The following is a 21,366-nucleotide window of genomic DNA, read 5'->3' as shown; positions in this document are numbered from 1 at the left end:
CCTATGACCACTTAATCTACAACAAAGGAAGCAAGAATACACAGTGGAGAAAAGACAGTCTCTTCAATATGTGGTGCTGGGAAAACTGGACAGCTACATGCAAAAGCATGAACTTAGAACATTCTCTAACACCACACACAAAAAGAAAGTCAAAATGGATTAAAGACCTAAATGTAAGACCAGATGATAAAAACTACTAGAGGAAAACATAGGCAGAACACTCTGACATAAATAGTAGCAATATCTTTTTGGATCTCTTAGAATACTGGAAGAACAAAAATAAATGGGACCTAATTAAACTTAAAAGTTTTTGCACAGCAAAGGAAACCATAAACAAAATGAAAAGACAACCTATGGAATGGGGGAAGATATTCGCAAATGATGCAACTGACAAGGGATTAATCTCCGAAATATACAAACAGCTCTTACAGTTCAGTATCAAAAATACAAACAACCCAATCAAAAAATGGGCAGAAGATCTAAATAGACATTTCTCCAAAGAAGACATACAGATGGCTAAAAAGCACATGAAAAGATGCTCAACATCACTAATTATTAGAGAAATGCAAATCAAAACTACAGTGAGGTCACCTCACTCCGATCAGAATGGCCATCATTAAAAAGCCTACAAGTAAATGCTAGAGAGGGTGTGGAGAAAAGGCAACCTCCTACACTGTTCGTGGGAATATAAATTGGTGCAGCCACTATGGAGAACGATATGGAGGTTCCTTAAAAAACTAAAAATAGAGCTACCATACGATCTAGCAATTCCACTCCTGGGCATATATCTGGAGAAAACCATAATTCAAAAAGATACATGTGGGCTTCCCTGGTGGCACAGTGGTTGAGAGTCTGCCTGCTGATGCAGGGGACACGGGTTCGTGCCGTGGTCCGGGAGGATCCCACATGCCACGGAGCGGCTGGGCCCGTGAGCCATGGCCGCTGAGCCTGCACGTCCGGAGCCTGTGCTCTGCAACAGGAGAGGCCACAACAGTGAGAGGCCCGTGTACCGCAAAAAAAAAAAAAAAAGATGTGGTACATGTATACAATGGAATACTATTCAACCATAAAAAGGAATTAAATAATGCCATTTACAGCAACATGGCTACAGCTCAAGATTATCATACTAAGTGAAGTATAAGCCAGACAGAGAAATATATGATTTCACTTACATGTGGAATCTAAAAAAAGATACAAATGAACTTGTATACAAAACGGAAACAGACCCAAAGACATAGAAAACAAACTTACGGTTACTACAGGGGAAGGGTTGGGGGCAGGAGGGATAAATTAGGAGTTTGGGATTAACATATACACACTACTATATATAAAATAGATAACCAACAAAGACCTACTATGTAGCATAGGGAATTATACTCAATAACTGTAAAAACCTATAAGGGAAAAGAGTCTGAAAAAGATATATATATATATATGTGTGTGTGTGTATAACTGAAACACTTTGCTATACATCTGAAACAGAACACTGTAAATCAACTATACTTCAATAAAGTAAAAAAATAAAAGTCATGTTCTTCCTACCCAAAACATCATCCCTTTCTGCAACTCAGCCCAAGCTCAATACTCTCCTAGACACCTCACTTCAGGGCCTCTGATCATGTTCTGCCTCTCATCATGATATGCCATTGAGTCCCTCTTGAAACCTTTCCCCTGTTCCACCTCTCTCTCTCTCACCTTGCATCATCCGTGGTACCCAACCTGGGGCAGGATACTGCCTCTGAAATTTGCCCATATCGTCCTCCCTCGGAGCTGAACAGTCAAGATTCATCCAAATACTTGGTGCCCCATGAGGACTCTGCTCTTCTTTGCAGGCTGGTATGAAGGGGAAAGACTGCGAGATGGAGAAAGGGGCTGGTTTCCTATGGAATGTGCCAAGGAGATAACATGTCAAGCTACAATTGATAAGAATGTGGAGAGAATGGGACGTTTGCTGGGGCTGGAGACCAACGTGTAGCCTCTCTGATGGTATTTTGTCACTGGGAGATTTGCACTACATCATGGTGGGCTGGTCGGTTCAAGGCCGGTTTTGATGTTAATTTTAACACAGCCTATTTAATTAAAAGAAAGGAAACACTTGCCTTTAAGCTTGCCAGGTGGTTCTGTTCTCTCAGGAGAACAGCTACTGGATAGTTAATCCACGAAGCTCAGTTTGTGCACAGCAATCCTTTTGCAAACCTCTTTAGGTAAACAGAATAGCTGAGCAGTCCACTTCAGGGATGAGGCAGCCTCAGCTACTCCTAGTTGTATCATGTTCTGGCATAAAAAAATATATATATATATGTAAGATGCTGTATCCTGGTTTTCTCTATCCTCACTTAACCAAGAATGTATGCTATCCCTCTTTAAACATCTCCTTCGTATGGTTCTTCCAGTATTAGCAAGGTTTTATATCTTTAAGGAATACCCAGTTTTGTAAATATTGCTCCTGCCTCTTATATTTTAGATCTGATGCTAATGCTTTCTTGATTTCAAAAGGAACCAGTAGAGTTCTGAAGGTGAGCTCAGTTTTTCTAAACCTCTTCCCAGGAAAGGGAAATTGACACTTGAATTTTTTCCACCTCTTTCCTCATTAGAAGGGAAGTAAGGAGCCTTAAAGATTTTTTAAAAAAATCTATCTCACCCAACTTCGGTCTTTGGTAAGTATATTCTAATAAAACTTAAGCTACTCTAACAATATAGAATTTAGATGGTTCATATATGTGAGGAAATCCTGAATATAGGACAGGGGTCGTACTTTTTAAAAATAGACCTACATGAGATGATAAACTGACGTGAGGCTGCTTTGCCTTCAATAATGTACGGTTTTTGACTGTTCCTACTCCCATTTCCAAAAGGAAATTGGCTGAAACACATTTTAACAATCTCAAGGAAGATAAAATTGGACCTTAAAAGGTATCAAGAAGGCAACATGGTGTACCTAGTTGCAACATAACGTTTTGACCTTAATGGGAACTCATTTTATTTGCACTAAAGGCTTTGCTTGCTGGATTTGAAGTCTCTCTTAACTGCGGGTGTCTGTAGAACTTTATTTCTTCCACTGATGCAAGGAGAGAGAAAAGTCATTGTAATAGTACATTTCATAAAGAGGGAATTGGAGGGTTTGGAAGAGTGAGGGGAGGAGTGATTTTTTTACTGGCAGCTACGTTCCCTCTCTACTCCATTCTCTTTCATGGAGGGGTAAAACCTGGCAAAGGGTACATCATTCAAGGACTCAGATCCATGTGTGACATGTCCCCAGCTACTGACTGCCAACCAGTTACTCAATTGCGAGTAACTTTGCAGAAGCCCAGTGCGGTGTGAAGCCCAGGTGAGTGTGCTCAGCCCACATGCTCTGTGTCCTGTCACTGCAGCAGTGAGCCTGCAGGGGGCATCTGCAGCTGCCTCGCCTGTGGATTGCTCTCCTTTATCAATGCACACATTTCTGAGTATAACGACATGCCAGGCCCCGAGCTCCTTGAGTTCTGGGCCAGTCTGTCAATGGAGAATAGCAGTGGACCCAGCAAGCAAGGTCTTGGGTTTGGTAAAACAAGAAATCTATCTCCTCTTTGATGTCACAGAGGAGAAGCTAACAAACTGAAATCTAATCTAATGGAATGTTTTCATTTAGGAAGGAAGGTAAATGTTGCTTGCAAAGAGACCATTTCGTATTATTTTTGCTAACACCCTGTTGGCACTAAAAAGCAACTATATGAATCCTGTGAATTAATTTATCAGTAGAGATGGTGAACAGTTTTGGAATATGTGCATCTTATAAATCAGAGCCTATTTAGCAAGCAGGTTAATACTGTTATTAGGTAAAGTGTTGTTTTATGGCAGGTATTAACTCATTCACAGTGTTTCAGTTCAACCGTGAACATGACACAGTATTGTTTTTCAAACTTAGTAGCTTCTCTGAATTGTACAATGACTTCATTCAGTGACCTGTGGAGAACAAAAATATTCATTTTTGTCCCAATGAATTGAGATTGCTTGTACACTTTTGGCAAAATATGTGAGCTTATAAAGATTTTGTATATACTTGTTCTTTCGTGCTGATGTGATTTAATTTACTATAGGATGTGTTCATTTAAGTACATAGTTTGCTGAATTTTGAGCCAAATCAGAGTTCTACTCAAAAGGTATCTGCAGCTAACATTGAAGGTGTCTGATCTTTCTTTTTTGGGTACATATGGGCCTTAGCTACCCTAGAAGGCTGGGGCATTCTTAAGAACTGGGCCATCCTGTTTCTTCTTATAGTTTCCACAAAACTGCATGACTGAACAGCTTACCTCAAATAGTTCATAGCTTCCTAACTGCTGCTGACCCTTGGAGTATATACCTTATCATTCATTTTGGCCACTCAGTGTCTGAACCTTTGTGCTTGGGACATTTCACCACCTTGTGCATCTTGGTGGAAGACAAAGAATGACTCCGTGTTATTTTCTTTTCCTGAATAAAATTTCCACAAACTTAGTGGCTTAAGACATTCCTGTATGGTCTCACAGTTCTGTAGTCAGAAGTCTAGGACTGCTTGGCTGGGTTCTCTGCTTAGAGTCTCAAAAGGCTGAAATGAAAGTGTTGGCTTAACTGCTTTCCAGCTCATACCTGTTATTTGCAGAGTTCCATTCCTTGTGATTGTAGGACTGAGGCCCCTGTTTCCTTGCTGGCTGCTGGAGGGTGGGGAGATTGGAGGGTGCTCACAGCTTCCAGGAACTGGAATTCCTTGCCACTTGGCTCCTTCCATCTTCTAGGCAGCAGTGGCGTGTTCAGTCCTTCTCACACTTGGAATCTCTCTCATTACATCTTATGCTACCAGCTGGAGAAAACTCTGCTTTTAAAGAACTCATATAATTATATTAGACCCATAGAATAATTTCCCTTATGAACTCAAATTCAGCCGATTTGGGACCTTAATTAGATCTGTAAAATTCCTTCGCCATGCAGTGTAACCTAATCGTAGCTGCAACACCAAGGAAGCAGAGATCATGGGATCATCTTAGAATTCTGTCTACAACACCCTCTATAAAACCTTAAAATGCTAGTTTTCCAGCATTCTTTGCAGCTAAAATACAGCTATGTGATAGGATACATAAATCAAAGGCATCTCTGTTGGATTTTCGCTTAAGGTAGTGACGAAAGAGGGAAGAGATGGGGAATATCATCTTTGGAAGTAGCAGGATGCATCCTCCTCTTTGGTCCCTCCTCCATCCCAAATTACTGCTGCGTTTTCCTTGGACTCTGGAAAGCAGCAGAGAGGCAGCTGTTTGTTTGGTAGACTTGCAGTACTAAATAACACAGGTCAGAGTTTAGTGCCTACCATAATCTCCATTGTGGGTTCGGTCTCCAAAGGGCTTACTCTGGAGTGAGGAAGTAAACCTCAAGGGCCTCGAGCTTCACTCTTCAGGCATCTAACATACCAAGGTCCTGACTGGAGGAAATAAAACCTTGCTCTGGAGAAAGCTATCATCATCTGAGTTCTCAATTATTTCCAAAAAACAAATTCTCAAATGAAAGGATCAGCAAAAAAACAAAAAAAAAACCTCTGAGAGACAGCATCTGGATACAGGAAAAACAAAAACAAAACAAAAAAACTGATACATTCACAGGGACTCTAGACAGTAAAATCATTAGTAAAATACAATTGCTTCGTTTATGGAGATAAAGCCAAACTTCAAAAAGCAATATAGACCAACCAACCAAAAGAAGTGAGAGAAAAAACAACTAGAAAATATGGAACTGGATTTAACATCAGATTTGATAGTTAAAAGATTCTGGTGAACTGAAAGAGAGGCTAGAAGAAACCTACAAGGAAGCATGAAGAGGAGAGAGATGGGAAGTGCAGGATTTAACTGGAGTCTCAGAAGAGAGAGAGGGGAAAGAGAGGGAGCTTTGGCAAGGAGACTAGGTCTTTCTAACCTTGCTCTGACCAGTCACAGGATGCAGGCTGTGGCCTTGGGTGAGGCGAGGACAATTCCTGCAGAGGGCTGGTGAGTGAAGGCTGTCATCTGGTAGCACTTCCAGCAGCTAAGGGAATACCATCAGTCCTGATGGAGGATCTGGGCAGAATATCACAACATTCACTACCTGTAGCTATGTCAATATTAGATAAAACAAGTCTGTAAGATAAAGGGTATGACTAGGGATAGAGCCTACATAATGATGAAAGTTTCATTTAACCAGGAAGATACAACAATTCTAAATATATATTCTTCCAACAATATGGTCTCAATAATAAGACAAAAATGAGTAGAAATATAAGAATTAAATCAAAAGTCACAGAATGAGACTTTAACACACCTCTCTCATTTGATAGGAAAAATAAAAAATCAATGAAGATGTAGAAGCTTTGGACAAGAATAACATAATAGGCTTATATAGGACACGCTGCAATTTCAGCATATACATTCTTTTCAAGCACACGTAGAATATTTACTTCTGACTACTTCCTGGGTCATAAAACAAGTTTCAACAAATTTTAAAGGATTGAAGTTATATAGAGTGAGGTCTCTGATTACAACATGATTAAGTTGGAACTCAATAACAAAAATTAAGAAATATCCATTTATATAGAAACTCTGACCTAAATTTAAGATGCAAAACTATAAAACTCCTAGAATACAGGAGAAAATCTAGGTAGTCTTGGGTTTGGAGACGACTTTTTAGATATAACACCAAAGACATGATCAGTGAAAGAAAAAACTGAGAAGCTGAATTTCACTAAAAGACAGGAGAATGAAAAGACAATCCACAGAGTTGGAGGAAATCTTGCAAAATATACCTGATAAAGGATTGGCATCCAAAATATACAAAGAACTCTTAAAACTCAATAATTAGACAACAAAACACCCAATTAAAAATGGGCAAAAATCTAGAAAACTCACCAAAGATACACAGATGGAAAATAAGCATATGAGAAGATGCTCAAGATGAAACATCATTAGGGAACTGAAAAATTAAAATGAGATACCACTACACACCTATTAGAATGACTATAAAATCCAAAACCCTGACAACACCAAATACTGGTGAGGACACAGAGCAAGAGGAATTTGCACTGACTGCTGTTGGGAATGGCAAAAACCACTGGGAAGAGTTTGGCAGTTTCTTAGAAAACTAAACACTTACCATATGACATAGCAATCACACTCCTTGATATTTACCTAAATGAGTTTAAAACTATGTCCACACAAAAGTCTACACACAAGTTTTTATATCAGGTTTACTCATCATGGCCAAAGTTGGAAGCAACCAAGATAATCTTCAATAGATGAATGGATAAACTGTGATACATCCAGACAATCGAATATTAACCAGCAATAAGCGAAATGAGCTATCCATGAAAAAACATGAAGGGGTCTTAAATGCATATTACTAAGAAAAAGTTGCCAATGTAAGAAGGCTATACGCTGTATGACTCCAACTATATAACATGGAAAAGGCAAAACTATGGAGACAGTAAAAAGATCAGTGGTTGCCAGGGCTTCAAGGAGAGGAAAGGAGGAATAGGTGGAGCACAGAGGACTTTTTTCAGGGCAGTGAAAGTATTCTGCATGGTTAAGTTATGGTGCATACCTGTCATTATATCAATACATTGATCAAAATATACAACACAAAGAAGCTAATGTTAAGCTAACTAAACTAAGCTAATGTTAAGCTAACTAAAACTATGGATTTTAGTTAATAATGTATTAATATTGGCTCATCCCTTGAACAAGCGTACCAAGATGTTAACAATAGGGGAAACTAGGAGGGAGTAAAGGTGATACGGGAATTCTGTACCTTCTGCTCAGTTTTCCTGTAAACCTAAAACTGCTCTAAAAAAATACAGTCCAGTAATTAAGAAGTTCCTCTAACAAAGGAAGTGGCAGAAGTAAACTTGAAACATCAGGAACAAAGAAGGAACAACTGAACAGGTAAACATTTGGGTAAATATAATAGACTATCCTTAAGGTTTTAAAATGTTAGTCGGCTGAAAGCTGTATTACATTGTCTGATATGGTTGGTTCTCAACGTATGTAAAGGAATTATTTGGGAAAACTAAATGGTGGTGTCTTTTTTTAAAAAATAAATTTATTGTATTATTTTTGGCTGCACTGGGTCTTAATTGCTGCACGGGGGCTTTCTCTAGTTGCGGTGAGTGGGCTTCTCACTGCAGCGCCTTCTCTTGTGGAGCACGGGCTCTAGGCGCGCAGGCTTCAATGGTGGTGTCTTACATATATTTTACTTGAAGTGGCAAAATGTTGCTACTTGTTCACTATGATAAGCTATACAAGTATACTGTAATCCATAAAGCAAGCAAAAAATGCCCAAAACTTAAAGAGATATACTGATAAACAAGCACGCAGGCTTCAGTAGTTGTGTCATGCGGGCTCAGTAGTTGTGGTTCACAGGCTCTAGAGCGCAGGCTCAGTAGCTGTGATGCACGGGCTTAGTTGCTCCGCAGCATGTGGGATATTTGGACCAGGGCTCGAACCTGTGTCCCCTGCATTGGCGGGGGGATTCTTAACCACTGCACCACTAGGGAAACCCCAGAATAGTTTTTAAAAGTGACCTAACTATATGTTTGGAAACACATTTAAAATGTAATTATATAGGTAAGTGTAGAGTAAATGAATCGAAAAATAATATCAAGCAAATGCCAATCAAAAGAAAGCTGGAGGGGCTATACTAGAACAGATAAAGTGGACTTCAGAGCAAAGAAGATTGCCAGGAACAAAGAATACTACATCACAATAAAAGGGTCAATCTGTGAGGAAGACATAACAACCCTAAATGTGTATGTACCAAATAAATAAAGCTTCAAAATACGCGAAGCAAAAACAGAACTGAAGGGAAAAAACAGACAAATCCATAATATAGTGGTTAAAGGTACAGAACAGAACACCATCAAGGAATGGGACCTAACACTTATTTAGCGAACACTCCACCCAACAACAGATTATACTTCCTTTCCATGTAGGTATGTAATATTCACCAAGACAGATCACATTCTGGGTCATAAACTGACAAATTTAAAGGAACAAATCATACAAAGTATGTTTTCCAACCAGCATAAAAGAATCAAACTAGAAATTAACAACAGAACCACCACAGGAAAATCTTCAAACACTTGGAAATTAAACAGCACGCTCAATTTGTGGATCAAAGAGGTAAATACATAAAGAAATAAAAAACACACTGACTGAATGCCATGAGAATACATCAAAACATGTAGTTGGCAGCTAAAGCAGTTCTTAGGAATTTATGGCACTAAAACACTTAAATACAGAGAAAATCAATGAAACAAAGAGCCTAGTTCTTTGAAAAGATGAACACAATTGATACACCTTTTAGCAAGACTGACCAAAAAAGAGACTGTCCATGTCAAGAATGAAACAGCACATATTGTTACAGATTCCAGAGATATAAAAGGGTTAAGAGGATATTCAAGCAACTCGACATAAATTTAACAACTTAGATAAAATGGGCCAATTCACTGAAAACCACAAACTACCAAAACTCTGAGCAGTCTTAAAGGTTGGCTCTGCAGTGCTTCCACATCAGCCGTCTTCCTTCGCTCCCATGCCTTGACCCACACCAGAAATGTTTTGTATTATGCCCTATTCATCATCTCATGGTGGATGTGCAACCTCCTGACATCATGGACTCCTAAAACTGGTGCTTTTCTCTTCTGGCACTTGGTAATGGTGGCTTAACTCTTGCCACTGTACTAGCCAATTGAAGAGTGCCACATTTTGCCATTTTAAAGGTCAATGAACTTAAAATTTTCTGCAGCTCTAAAATTCATAAAGAATAATCCTTTTTCTTTTTAATCAGATATATCCCTAAAGCCCCAATCACTTAACATATGAGGTGGGAAATCAAAACACACATATAAGTATATAAGACAACCAAGGAAAACGGCAAGTAAGCACATGAAATATGCTCATCAATGATTATTATATTCAATAGAAATAAAAAACAAAACCACAACAAACTATGAGACTCCACATCCGTTAAAGGCAAAAATTAGAACAACAAATAACTAAAAATACCCAAGTACTGGTGAGAACTTGTAACACCTGGAACCATACTATATGGAGGGTGGGTGTATAAAACATGGTATACCCACTCTGTAAGTCAGGTTGGCAATTTCTTATATGACACAACAATCCTAATCATAGGTATTTACCCAAGAGAAATGAAAACATCTATCTACACATAGACCTGTATACACATATTCATAGCAGCTTTATTTATAATAGCAAAAACACTGAAAATAACTAAGAAGTCCATCAACAGGTGAATAAACAAGCTATGGTACAACCATACAATGCAATACTAAATAAAAAATGAACTAACTTCTGATATACACAGCAACATAAATATCTCAAAAGCATTATGTTAAGTGAAAGAAGCTGGACACAAAAGACTACATATGGTTCCATTTATTTGAAATTCTAGAAAAGGCAAAACTAGTGACCAAATGGTTGCCAGTGGGAGCAGGGGATTGACTGTAAGGGGAAAAAGGGAGATTCTTAGGTGACAGGAATGTTCTATATCAAGATTGTGGTGATAGCAATTACATGACTTTATACATTTGACAAAATTCACAGAATTATACTTGGGTAACTTTATTATATATAAAATAATATCTTAAACCTTATTAAAAAAGAGTTTGTAACAGCGGTAACATTTTTTTTTATATGTTGCACTTCCAGATACTCTATAATGAATATGTACTTTAAAAATCAGAATAAAAATGCCATGTAAAAACAATTAGCATATTATAAATATATTACACTACATGATCACAGTTACTTAAAAATATACACAGACTCAGAGCTAAAAGAGGGGAAGGAAAATTACCATTTACTCTGGGTAACAGAGTACGAAAATAAATTCTTCCTACAGCTCTTCTATGATTTCTAACTTGTAGGGTGGACCTTGTTTTGAAAATGAAGACGTGAAAATCACTTGCAATATTGGTATAAATGTATCTAGAGCTTTTGCCCAAGTTAATGAATTAGGAAGGTGTCGCATGGACTCACTTTTCGAAGACACTTCGTAAAGATTATCCAGTGGTTTATTTCTTGTTTTGTTTTTCTGTAAGTTTCTCTTTCAGGGTCATTTTTTTTTTTTAAGAGTTATCCTTGGTATCACTCAGAATGGTGAGGCAAATGGTTTTCTTCGTAATTTAGTATCTTATTCTTTAAAACTACCAAATAGCAGATAGTTCTGAGACCTGGAATACATTTTTCACTAAGTAACACCCTATTCTGTAAACAAAAGAAAAACATAAATAGCACCTTCAGGCAAAATTTCCATCTTGACTGGCTATAGAGAAGACATAAATTGGAGGTGATAATAACTCCTCTGATCTCTCTGAATAGCTCATCTGTTAAACAGTTCTGCAGGAACATTTTCCCCATTTATGGAGATTAAATATTTGTCTATGAACATGCAGCCAATTAACTAGTAATCTGTTTTTACAGATTTTTAAAATGCTTTCTGCCAAGACCGTTTTGGCCAACTGACTGAATTTAAACTGGATAGTAAAAGCAAGCCAAAAAAAAAAAAAGCACAAACATAAAAACAAACGTTCTTACAGAATAGGACCTAATTATCACCTTCAGTTTAGGGGCAAAACTAATATGCCACAAAATGACCCAGTATAAGAATTCAGTGAAAGGCAGATCACTTTTGGGATACTAGCCAAGAGAATGGACTTAGAACACACAAATACATTCAAAACCCTAGAAGGCAATGATAGGTTGACATACACTCCCAGAAATGGAAGCAGTACCTGAACCAGTGCTGTTAAGATCACCATAGAATTATCAATCAATCCCAGTCATCATATGATACTCCTTTCCTTTGGCTTCTTTGGAAGGCACAATACAATCTGTAGTTTTTAGGGTGTAGCAGGATGTTCTTCCTATGTCTATTTTTTCCCAATATTTCCAGTACTACAACTTTTCTCAGACATAGGGTCAGACTGTTAGATCACAAAATAAGTGACAGAAGCCTCAGCAAACAACACTCAACAACGGATAGTATGTGTTTCAGTTAATACCCTTCTGCCAAGTTATACAAAAGATCCTACTAAAAGTGGCTAGAACAAAGAAGGGTTTATTACATCAGAATAAGTCCATGTGCAGGGCAGTTGCAAAGTCTGGATAATTCAACAGCTCACTAGCATTATCAAGGACTCTGGTGATTTCCACCTGCCCGCTGAGCCAACCTTGTGATCCTAAGAGGGTTGCAGCAGCTCCAAGTGCCAGAGTCAGACAAAACAATGTCCAAAGGAGGAACACAGAATTTCCTTCTTTAAGTCTATTAGTGAGGAAAATCTTCTCAGATGCCCCCTTGCAGATCTCTTCTCAGCTTCCATTAGCCAGGACAGGCTCACATATTCATGCCTCATCAGTTACTTATAAGGAGAAAAAGACCATGCATGATTGGCTTAGAACAATCCAATTCACCCTTGGGGAAGAGGGTCCAACATCCCTGGGAACAAGGCTGCACAGAGGAGGGGACACATGAACAAGCAACCAGGAAGGGAGGGACAAAATGGTTGTTGGATAGCAACTAACAGTATTTGTCAAAATCTGACAGGGCTGAAAACATACAGTACATGTCACACTAGCTTCCACTGGCTGAGAGGGTAAAATAGCACTCAGAGCATGGGGAAGAAAAGTCTAACATAATGGAATGTTTAAAAAAATGTTTCAAATAATAACTGTAACTAAGTACACAATACATGCCAGACACTAGTCTATGCACTTTACATATGAAAACATATTTAATCCTCATAATTGTTACCTGTATTTTACAGATAAGGAAAAGGAAACAGAGAGAAGCCAAGTAATTTGCCTAAGATACGTGGTAAGTGATGGAGCTAAAATTTGAACTTAGATAGGCTCTAGACCCATGCTCTCAATTGCTACAACTGCACAGGGTGATGTAAAAGTGGTACAAATATATTCTAAGATAAAAAACCATCAGATAAACCAAAGGATAGGTGGAGATGCAGAAAGCAACCCAAAAAGCTAGCCGAGATTTACACACTGTACATTTTATTAAATACTGGGCTTTATTACAACAAATTAATTTACTTCTGATAGAAGTTTCATTAGAAGAAATGTGGATGTGTTCAAATTCTTATTTGATACTGCTTTTTGGCTAACCATTCTATTTTTACTGATTCTATACTCAGTCATTATGGGCAGAGAGATTAATCTCTCATAACAGAACAAAGGAATTTCTCAAGTGGTACAACATTCAAAATATATGAGGAATACTCTCAAAATGTGGACATGACCACTACAGAGTAACTTTTTTATGGTATATTTATAATAGCTACAGATGACACTGTTAACTCATGCACATTAAGTCTTTATTTACTACCTACTGAAGGTTTCTACCTTACACATGAAAATTATTCATGTCCTGGGGTTTGACATCTACTCAAAAGTTAAACCATGATGGAAAATGGCTATCAAACTGGCTTTTCAGGGCACCACAGAAAAGCCATCAGCTGTAATATCCATCCTGAAATCGTGGTGGCAAGTTCCTGGGAGTTGCTTTTTCCTGTGTTTTGAGCAAGTCTATAATAGCTGAGAGTACTGCACAGTCTCTGGATTTAGTGTCCTTCCAGTCTACAGGATGGGGACTTTCAATCTTCTCTTGCAGAAGGATATCTAGTTCCTTTCTTAATTCCTGAAGTTGGAAAAATTATACATGTTCAACAAAGGCAGATGTACTATTAAACAATGTAATAAATAAAAGTGACTTCAGCTGGTACAAAAAATTTAATAAGCTATTATACAAAAAGACTGAAATATCTAATGAGCAACTAACTGAAGTGTGGTTATGAGTAGCCAACTTAAGTAAAAAAATTCAAACTTTTATCACATTGAGCCATTTAGAATGGTTGGTCTGTAACTATCTCAAAAAACAATTCAGAAAAACTATGAATCAATTTCTCAGCACAATTTCCTCTGTTGAAATAAAGCAAGAAATATTTAACGTAACATGTATAACACTTGGAAGAACAAAACCACAAGACCACATACTAACTTGTATGCAGAATCAAAGACAATCATGTAAAGTCAGTCACCTTAACAAGATGGGCAATTCTTGCTGGAGACTGAAAGATAATCCATTCATCTACAGCAATAGTCTCCTGATCATTATCCTTCTGAATGGAAATATCACCTCCAAAGAACAAGAGACAGTATGGAGAAACTTCTGTGCAGTCATACAAGTATATCTATAATGAGAATTAAGGCAAATAAATACATTAAGGAGTCTGAAAGAATTACTGTCACATTAACTCAATAATATCACTAGTATCAATCTATTAGTGCTTTCCTTCTAAAACAGGTATTATCCTTTTAGTGTAATTACAGAGACTAAATTTGAAGAAATACCATTTAAACAAGCCATTCTTACTTCAGAGAACAAAGGAGTTTTATATTTTTGTTTCAATTCAATCAATAGCACTGTTCTGTAAACAAAATATTGCCTAAGTGATAAAACCAAAACACTAATGTAGCTGAAGTTCTTTTTATTTATATATTAACAGAATTCCCACTTAATATTCTAACCAATACTTGTATATTGACAGGCCAACAAAATTCTCTGAAAAGTGTAAACTCTTATATACCATAAGATGCCAGTATGTCTTGAAAGCAGGCTCTGAAAGAAAATTATGCAAATCAAATAACCATCCCAATTAATTAAAATACAAAGATACATCATGACAGATCTGCACATTAAAAGTATAGGTTATCTGCTTAAAGAAGGTATAAGTCATGTCATAAAAAAAAATTTTTTAAAGAATAAATTTTGTTTATAATTATGAAAACTATACAATTTTAAAAATACAAGACTGTTATTCAGACCCATGGTTACTTTATGTATTCACTTACACTACTTGTTCTCATCTTCAGGTGATAGATAAGCCAGTTGTAGTGAAACTCTGTTTGCTCCACATTAACGGATTTGGGATGAATAGCAACTAGTCCATCAGTTTTTGTGTAAACTTTCACCCTTAAAAAAAGTTAAAATGTAGTTTAAAAACAAAACAAAACAAAACTCTGGAGGATTCCAAACTAATCCCAGAATCAAAACAAACTCCACAGATGAGTTCAATTTATTTTTGCAATATAAATTTCCAAATTTTTGTTTTAATAAGACATAGAAAAATAATTGGCTAAATAAGAGTACTCTAAATCATACAATAAATCCTTTTCTTATAGGTATAATTACTCAACATATTAGAAAGATGACAAAATATTCCCTAATTATGTTAGTATATATACTATACCAGTAAAGTACAAAAAATGAAATACCTGATATAATTCTAAGTGAATCAGACCAAGAGAATAGTCTGTACATTTTACTGTAAATCATGCTACTGATAATTTACCGTCAATTTACAGAATAACTGTGAAATGATCTAAAATTTAAAATGAAGAATTTTGTTTAAAAGGGAGTTAGCTAAAACTGGTTTTTAAAAACCTATTCTAAAATATGTTTTAAATGGTCTCACATTCACTGAGCTCCCCCCACCCTTCAAAACAGGAATACTTGGAATAAATGTACACAGCTCTAGTTCAATCTCTCCATTTTTATGGGTCCTTCCTTTGATAGTCACAAAAATTTCACCTCAATTTGTAGGAGTCTTTAATTAATATTATTCAACAGGGAGATGTCTGATAGTTTATATAGTCAGTGGTAATTACAGAATAAAGCTGATAATCCATTAATCCTTCCTCTTTGTTTTTAAGAGCATCTTTTTCATGGTTCTAGGAATCCATAATATGTCTACCAAAATCTGAATCACAGTCATGAGCCATTATTCAGAATAAAATGAGCAACTGCTTTTCCTCACCGCACAGTCAATTTAACCAATGCCATCCTGCAACCCTACATCACCAGAACAGCAGGGTTTGGCAAACTTTTTCTATACAGGACCAGAGAGAAAATATTTTATGCTTTGCGGACCTTCTGTCACAACTACTCAACTCTGCTAGTGCAGGTGGAAAGCAGGCACAAACAACATGTGAACAAACAGGCACAGATGTGTTCCAACAAAAACTTAAACTCTTGGCCAGTATGCCAAAATGTGCTGACTAGACCAAAACAAAGCATAAACCCAAAGAAACTACCTTTCTTTCATAAAGCCTTCCCAGGATGGCAGAGGGATATATAAAATGTTTGTATTTCAAGGAGTCTCTCTGTTAAGCTACCTGTAAGTTTAGGGATAGATATGAAGAAGAATTTGACAAAGTACTGATGTCAAAAAAGTACTCAGATCACTTAAAATGTGGATAATCCAACTACAGTGATTAAAATTCATGTTACCCATAATCTTCCACGTGAGAATAGGGTTTCTCAACATCAGCATTCTTGACATATTGAATTTTCTGTTGTGGGGGACTGTCTTGTGCATTATGGAATGCCTAATAGCATCCCTGACCTCTATGTACTAGATGCTAGTAGTACATACTCCTCCACTTATAACCACCACAGATGTCTGCAGACATTGTCAAATGTCCCCAGGGAGGCAAAATCACCCAGGTTGAGAACCACTGCACTGCTGCACTCTAGGCTATCTTTGAGGTCTATATTTTTTCATGTTTACAGAACATCCAACTTTTTCATCTAACATCAGTTCAAATATTTTATGTCAATATACAGTGATGTTTTATACGCCTAACAGAAATGCCATATAATATGGTCTTACAAAACCATAATTTCCCCACTGCTACTAGACATCTATGTTGTTTATAATATACCTGTCAAAAAACATTTGGAATTACTTCCTTAGAAAATATTAAATTCAAATATTCACTTATGAATCCACGGGGCCAGTGACTATTTTAATGACTGCTGATACATAATTCTAATCTAAACTGTCTTCCAAAAGCATGGCACCAATTCACATACCACTAGCCATTTGTGACTTTCAGTTTCTCTTTTTTCCTCACTGGAATGAATTCTTTTACTGGGCAAAAATATGCCTTATTTGTTGTCTCCAATTACAACTAAGGCTGACTCTATTTGTACATACATTTAAAGTTATACTTTATTTCTCAAAATAGTAAAATCACCACAATTTTATTCAAAGATCTCAAGTAGAAAATTACTTGTTTTAAAAGAGAGGAAAAGGGCTTCCCTGGTGGTGCAGTGGTTGAGAGTCCGCCTGCTGATGCAGGGGACACAGGTTCGTGCCCCGGTCCGGGAAGATCCCACATGCCGCGGAGCAGCTGGGCCCGAGCAGCTGGGCCCGTGAGCCATGGCCGCTGAGCCTGCACGTCCAGAGCCTGTGCTCTGCGGCGAGAGGGGCCGCAGCGGTGAGAGGCCCGCGTACCGCAAAAAAAAAAAAAAAAAAAAAAAAAGAGGAAAAAAATATCCTGAAACAAAACTTACTCTAAACAAGGTATAGCTGGCTTACTGTTCTCATATTTACATTGATATTATATTTCACTAACATTCTTTGTGAAAAATGGGTGATGAAGCAGCAGACTCCAGGGATGTGCTATGAGGGAAAGTGATGCCCATGGTAAACAGTTTGCCTTCTCTTCAATGACCAAAAGTAACAAGAATATGGCCCTATTATGAGTAAGAACAAATGTACAATATAAGCCCTGTTGCAGTAGAGGATTTCGAAAGTTTGAGAGAACTACAAATAATTCATAATAATCTTCAATGCTTACATTTTTCTTTTTTTACCCAAATTTAGTCGGATTTTAGCAACTTTGGGATATAAACCAGCACAGATGACAGCTTTAATTATCTTCTCATTATCTATTGGGGGTGGGAAGGTAGAGAAAAAAAAGTAAAATATGGATACAACTGACAACAGCAGCAAGTTATTTACACTGTACTTTCTGCTTTACCTGAATTTATATTAGATTTTGGATCTTTAGGATTTCTACTGCTTACAAATCCAGCTCCAAGAAGATGCTCAGCAAACTGCCCTTTCATGTTATGCAGCATCTAGGGAGCAATGGTAACAAACAGAACTAGAATACCTTTCACACAAATTGATAGGGGTTATAAAGCATGTACTCATAAATAAATTTAGCTTTGAGCTTTCCCTGCTTTATGAAACACTTTTGCAAAAATGTGATGTTTTGGAGCAGGGGTTGGTAAACTACAAAATTTATAAAAACCTGTTTTTGTCAATAAAGTTTTACTGGAACAAAACAACACCCATTCATCAACACACTATCTTTGGTTGCTTTTGCATTATAATGGCAGAGGTGAGCAGTTGCAACAGAAACCATATGGATTGTAAGCCAAAAATATTTATTGTCCAATCTTAAGGCTTGCCTGCTGTAGGGAATAACAACCGATGTTTAAGGATCACTTCAGTTTACAAAAAGGCTCATAATTTTCAAAATTGCTCTCTACCCCATATTTTGAAAACAAAACAAAACAGGAAAGCATAGAGAAAATAACCAACATCCATATATGTACTACTGAAAATTAACTACTGTTACATCCTGGCACAAAAGCTTAAGGCCTGTTTCTTGTGTTTATTTATAAGAAAAATCACTCTTTGGGTAAAAATGATACGTGACTCATTATAAAAAGCATTCAAGTAGTATAGCAAAGTACAAAAGAAGACTACCCTAATCTCAATACTGTCAGAAATATCATTAACTAAGTAAATATTGCAGACACTTACTATGCATTTATACGGACAGAAGAATTAGACAAAAATGCTATCCTAATAACGGGATAACGTAAATATAGAAGCTGTTTTTACAAAAGCATTCAAATTAATTTTAGTTCAATTTAAGGAAGTTAAAAAGAAATGAAACTGAACTAGATGAATCTTACATTCTTATAATCATAAGAGATATTTAATAAAGGATCCTTGCGACCTTAAAGTAAGAGATTATGAGACATAAAATTGTCACATTTAAGTATATATCCCTTTTATGAATTATGTGACTTTAGTTTCCCCACCTACATTCTCTTATAACTGACTCTCTAGGTCATCTCCTGGTTTCTATCACCATTATTTTATATTGTTCAGGATAATAACCTTTATTCTGTATCCATAATTCCCAATACTGTTTTGCATTTTTTCATATTTAATTTCAGTATCTACCACCAGCTGACTTAGCATGTACTCTCCATTCCTGAATTCTTTCTGATTCACTTCTTAATAGGCAGCATTTCATTGTCAGTAAATATTTCAAGATCAACTCACGGGTGCAGTATTTCAAGTGGTTTCTTGAATGCCTGTCATTTTTCTTTATACTTGAATTAGTATCTTGACTGGATATAATATTTTCAAAAAACACTTGGTTGGATTCAACCATCTTTTTTCATACTGTACTTCATTTTTTCCACTTAAGGGAAATGTTCTTACAATATATCTCTAAATACATATTCAATTACTCTTTATTTTTCTATGTAGAGACACCTATTACCTTTTTTTTCCATTGGCTGTAGTATCTTTCAGAGTTATTACCCTTCTTTTCATTCTGTTAATGTTTGGGCACTTTTGATTAAATATTCTAGATTCTGGATTCTTTTACTCCCGTAGATTTGTTAAATCTATGCCACAAAGATGGAGTGTACATGTAATGGGGGAAGGTGAGGATATTTCTACTCCCACTGGCTTGAGATCACTTCTCCAGTTCAGTGCAGAGTCTGAAGTCTGATGTGCATCTGCCCTGTTAATTGTTCACTTTCTTCTATTTCACAAGTGCCTCCTGTCCAGTGTTTTCTCACTACACTAAGTCAGTTGAAGATAAAAATACCTACCCAAAAGTTAAAGAAAAGATACTCGCTCTGAGATTTTAAAACAGATTTTAGGAGTATTAGTGAAAATTTTCAGGATGAATCATCAAAGTGGTGCAGGAACAGTAATCGAGCCTCTCTGTGTTTTCCTGCTAAACTTTGGGCTCATTTTTTTTCTTAGCCATTAGTTTTTTGTTTATTATGCTATACACCTTTTTTGTTTTGTTGCAGTTGATTTAATAAAGATTCCTTTTATGATTCTGTATAATGATTCAACTTCATAAGACACACTCACACAAAAGTTAGGCAAAAACTTAACTTTTTGCTATAGATTTGACTACACAAAATACATATAAGTCCCTAACCTAACATATGAGAAGCACTTCAAAACATTCACCATTACCTGCAGTGTGTTTGAAGACAGAAAATATTCCCAGCAATAGTCTTTTTCATATCTGAAACCACGTTGTCTAGCTGCTTCCCAGCCCTATGAAGAAAAGTATTGATATTGTTCCCCAAAGCAAAGACTGCTTACCAGTTTGTCTTTATTTTGGTAATAATTTTACTTTCTACTGATATTTCATTTTCTTGTAAAAAATTCAAAGAATTTCCAAATTAACAAACTAAAAAAACATAAACTCCCCATGATCCTAGTTGTTAAGAGATAACCAAAACTGAATTTGCAGACCTTTCTTTACACAAAAAAGAGCAAGTTATATAGTAACATACTGTGCATTTTACATAAAATAGCATCATTCTGTACATGATTGTATTAATCAAAATGAGCACTCTGTTGAACAAATTTCAATGCTATTATATATTTTCAACTTCAAAAATATATTGTTTTACTTTGCTTTAAGCTAGAGAAGGAGGGAAGATGGGAAAAAAGAAAATACTGAATGAGCTCAAAAGGATAAACTTTCCTATAATAGGTAGTACAAAACTGAGACTAGAACTACAGTAAAAAGATGCTGTCTCTATACACCAAATTACATTTAAATGTTGCAAAGATGGATGATAAATGTTTATCCTCGGATAAGCTTGTCTATAAGAGAAAAAGTCTCTTTATCCTGAATAGTGTACATGACTATCATGCTCTATCAAAAATGTTAAATCTGAATACATGCATAGTTTATTAATGAAAAGGGACCTTCTGTCATAAATGTCAGTAAGACAAAGATACAAAAGAATAATAGCAAATAAAATTTTAAAATAAATTGTTCACTTGTTCTATTGTTATCAAAACACAAATATAGACTTTTTTCCAAAAGGGTAAATGTAATGAGCTATCACAAAATTGAAAAATGATGATGTACAATTTTTTTCCAAATGTTCACCTAATTTTAGGCATTCTCACTTAGCAGTTTATTCCTGATAACTATAATACAGATTTTTAAAATTTAAAGATATTCCTTTTACCTCAAATGCATTCACAACTGTCAGGTGATCACTTTTAGTATCCTTTGCCAATTCCTTTCTTCTTGCATCTGCGACCTTTTCTTTTCCCTTAAAACAGATGAAGGCAACTTAAATTGCTCTGATGGTATATAACAGAGAATGGCATTCTAATAAAAAGCCAATGAAAAATCTATCTAAGAAAACAACTACCCTGTG

General features: G+C 36.3%; 2 protein-coding genes across 2 annotated transcripts in view; one reads left to right on the top strand and one right to left on the bottom strand.

Annotated features, from left to right (window-relative positions):
* Positions 1-3,584, top strand: part of ARHGEF26 (Rho guanine nucleotide exchange factor 26) — a 154,099-nt gene extending 150,515 nt beyond the window's left edge. Inside the window, exon 15 of the mRNA XM_082840474.1 lies at positions 1,833-3,584. Coding sequence (XP_082696600.1) covers positions 1,833-1,975 — 143 coding nt within the window. The 3' untranslated portion in view covers positions 1,976-3,584. The remainder of the gene's footprint in view (positions 1-1,832) is intronic.
* A 4,756-nt stretch (positions 3,585-8,340) lies between these two features.
* The window catches only part of DHX36 (DEAH-box helicase 36), a 61,024-nt gene continuing 47,998 nt past the window's right edge, over positions 8,341-21,366 (bottom strand). The window contains exons 19-25 of the mRNA XM_082840471.1: positions 21,172-21,258; positions 20,156-20,239; positions 17,892-17,991; positions 17,709-17,799; positions 14,916-15,036; positions 14,102-14,254; positions 8,341-13,701 (exon numbers count right to left, since the gene is read on the bottom strand). Of these exons, the coding sequence (XP_082696597.1) occupies positions 13,516-13,701; positions 14,102-14,254; positions 14,916-15,036; positions 17,709-17,799; positions 17,892-17,991; positions 20,156-20,239; positions 21,172-21,258 (822 nt within the window). The 3' untranslated portion in view covers positions 8,341-13,515. The remainder of the gene's footprint in view (positions 13,702-14,101; positions 14,255-14,915; positions 15,037-17,708; positions 17,800-17,891; positions 17,992-20,155; positions 20,240-21,171; positions 21,259-21,366) is intronic.

The sequence above is a fragment of the Leucopleurus acutus genome (assembly GCF_964270905.1).
Source record: "Leucopleurus acutus genome assembly, chromosome: 5".
NCBI classification, from domain to species: domain Eukaryota; kingdom Metazoa; phylum Chordata; class Mammalia; order Artiodactyla; family Delphinidae; genus Leucopleurus; species Leucopleurus acutus.
Note: the sequence above shows the minus strand (reverse complement) of the source record. Positions and strands in the feature narration are given on the sequence as shown.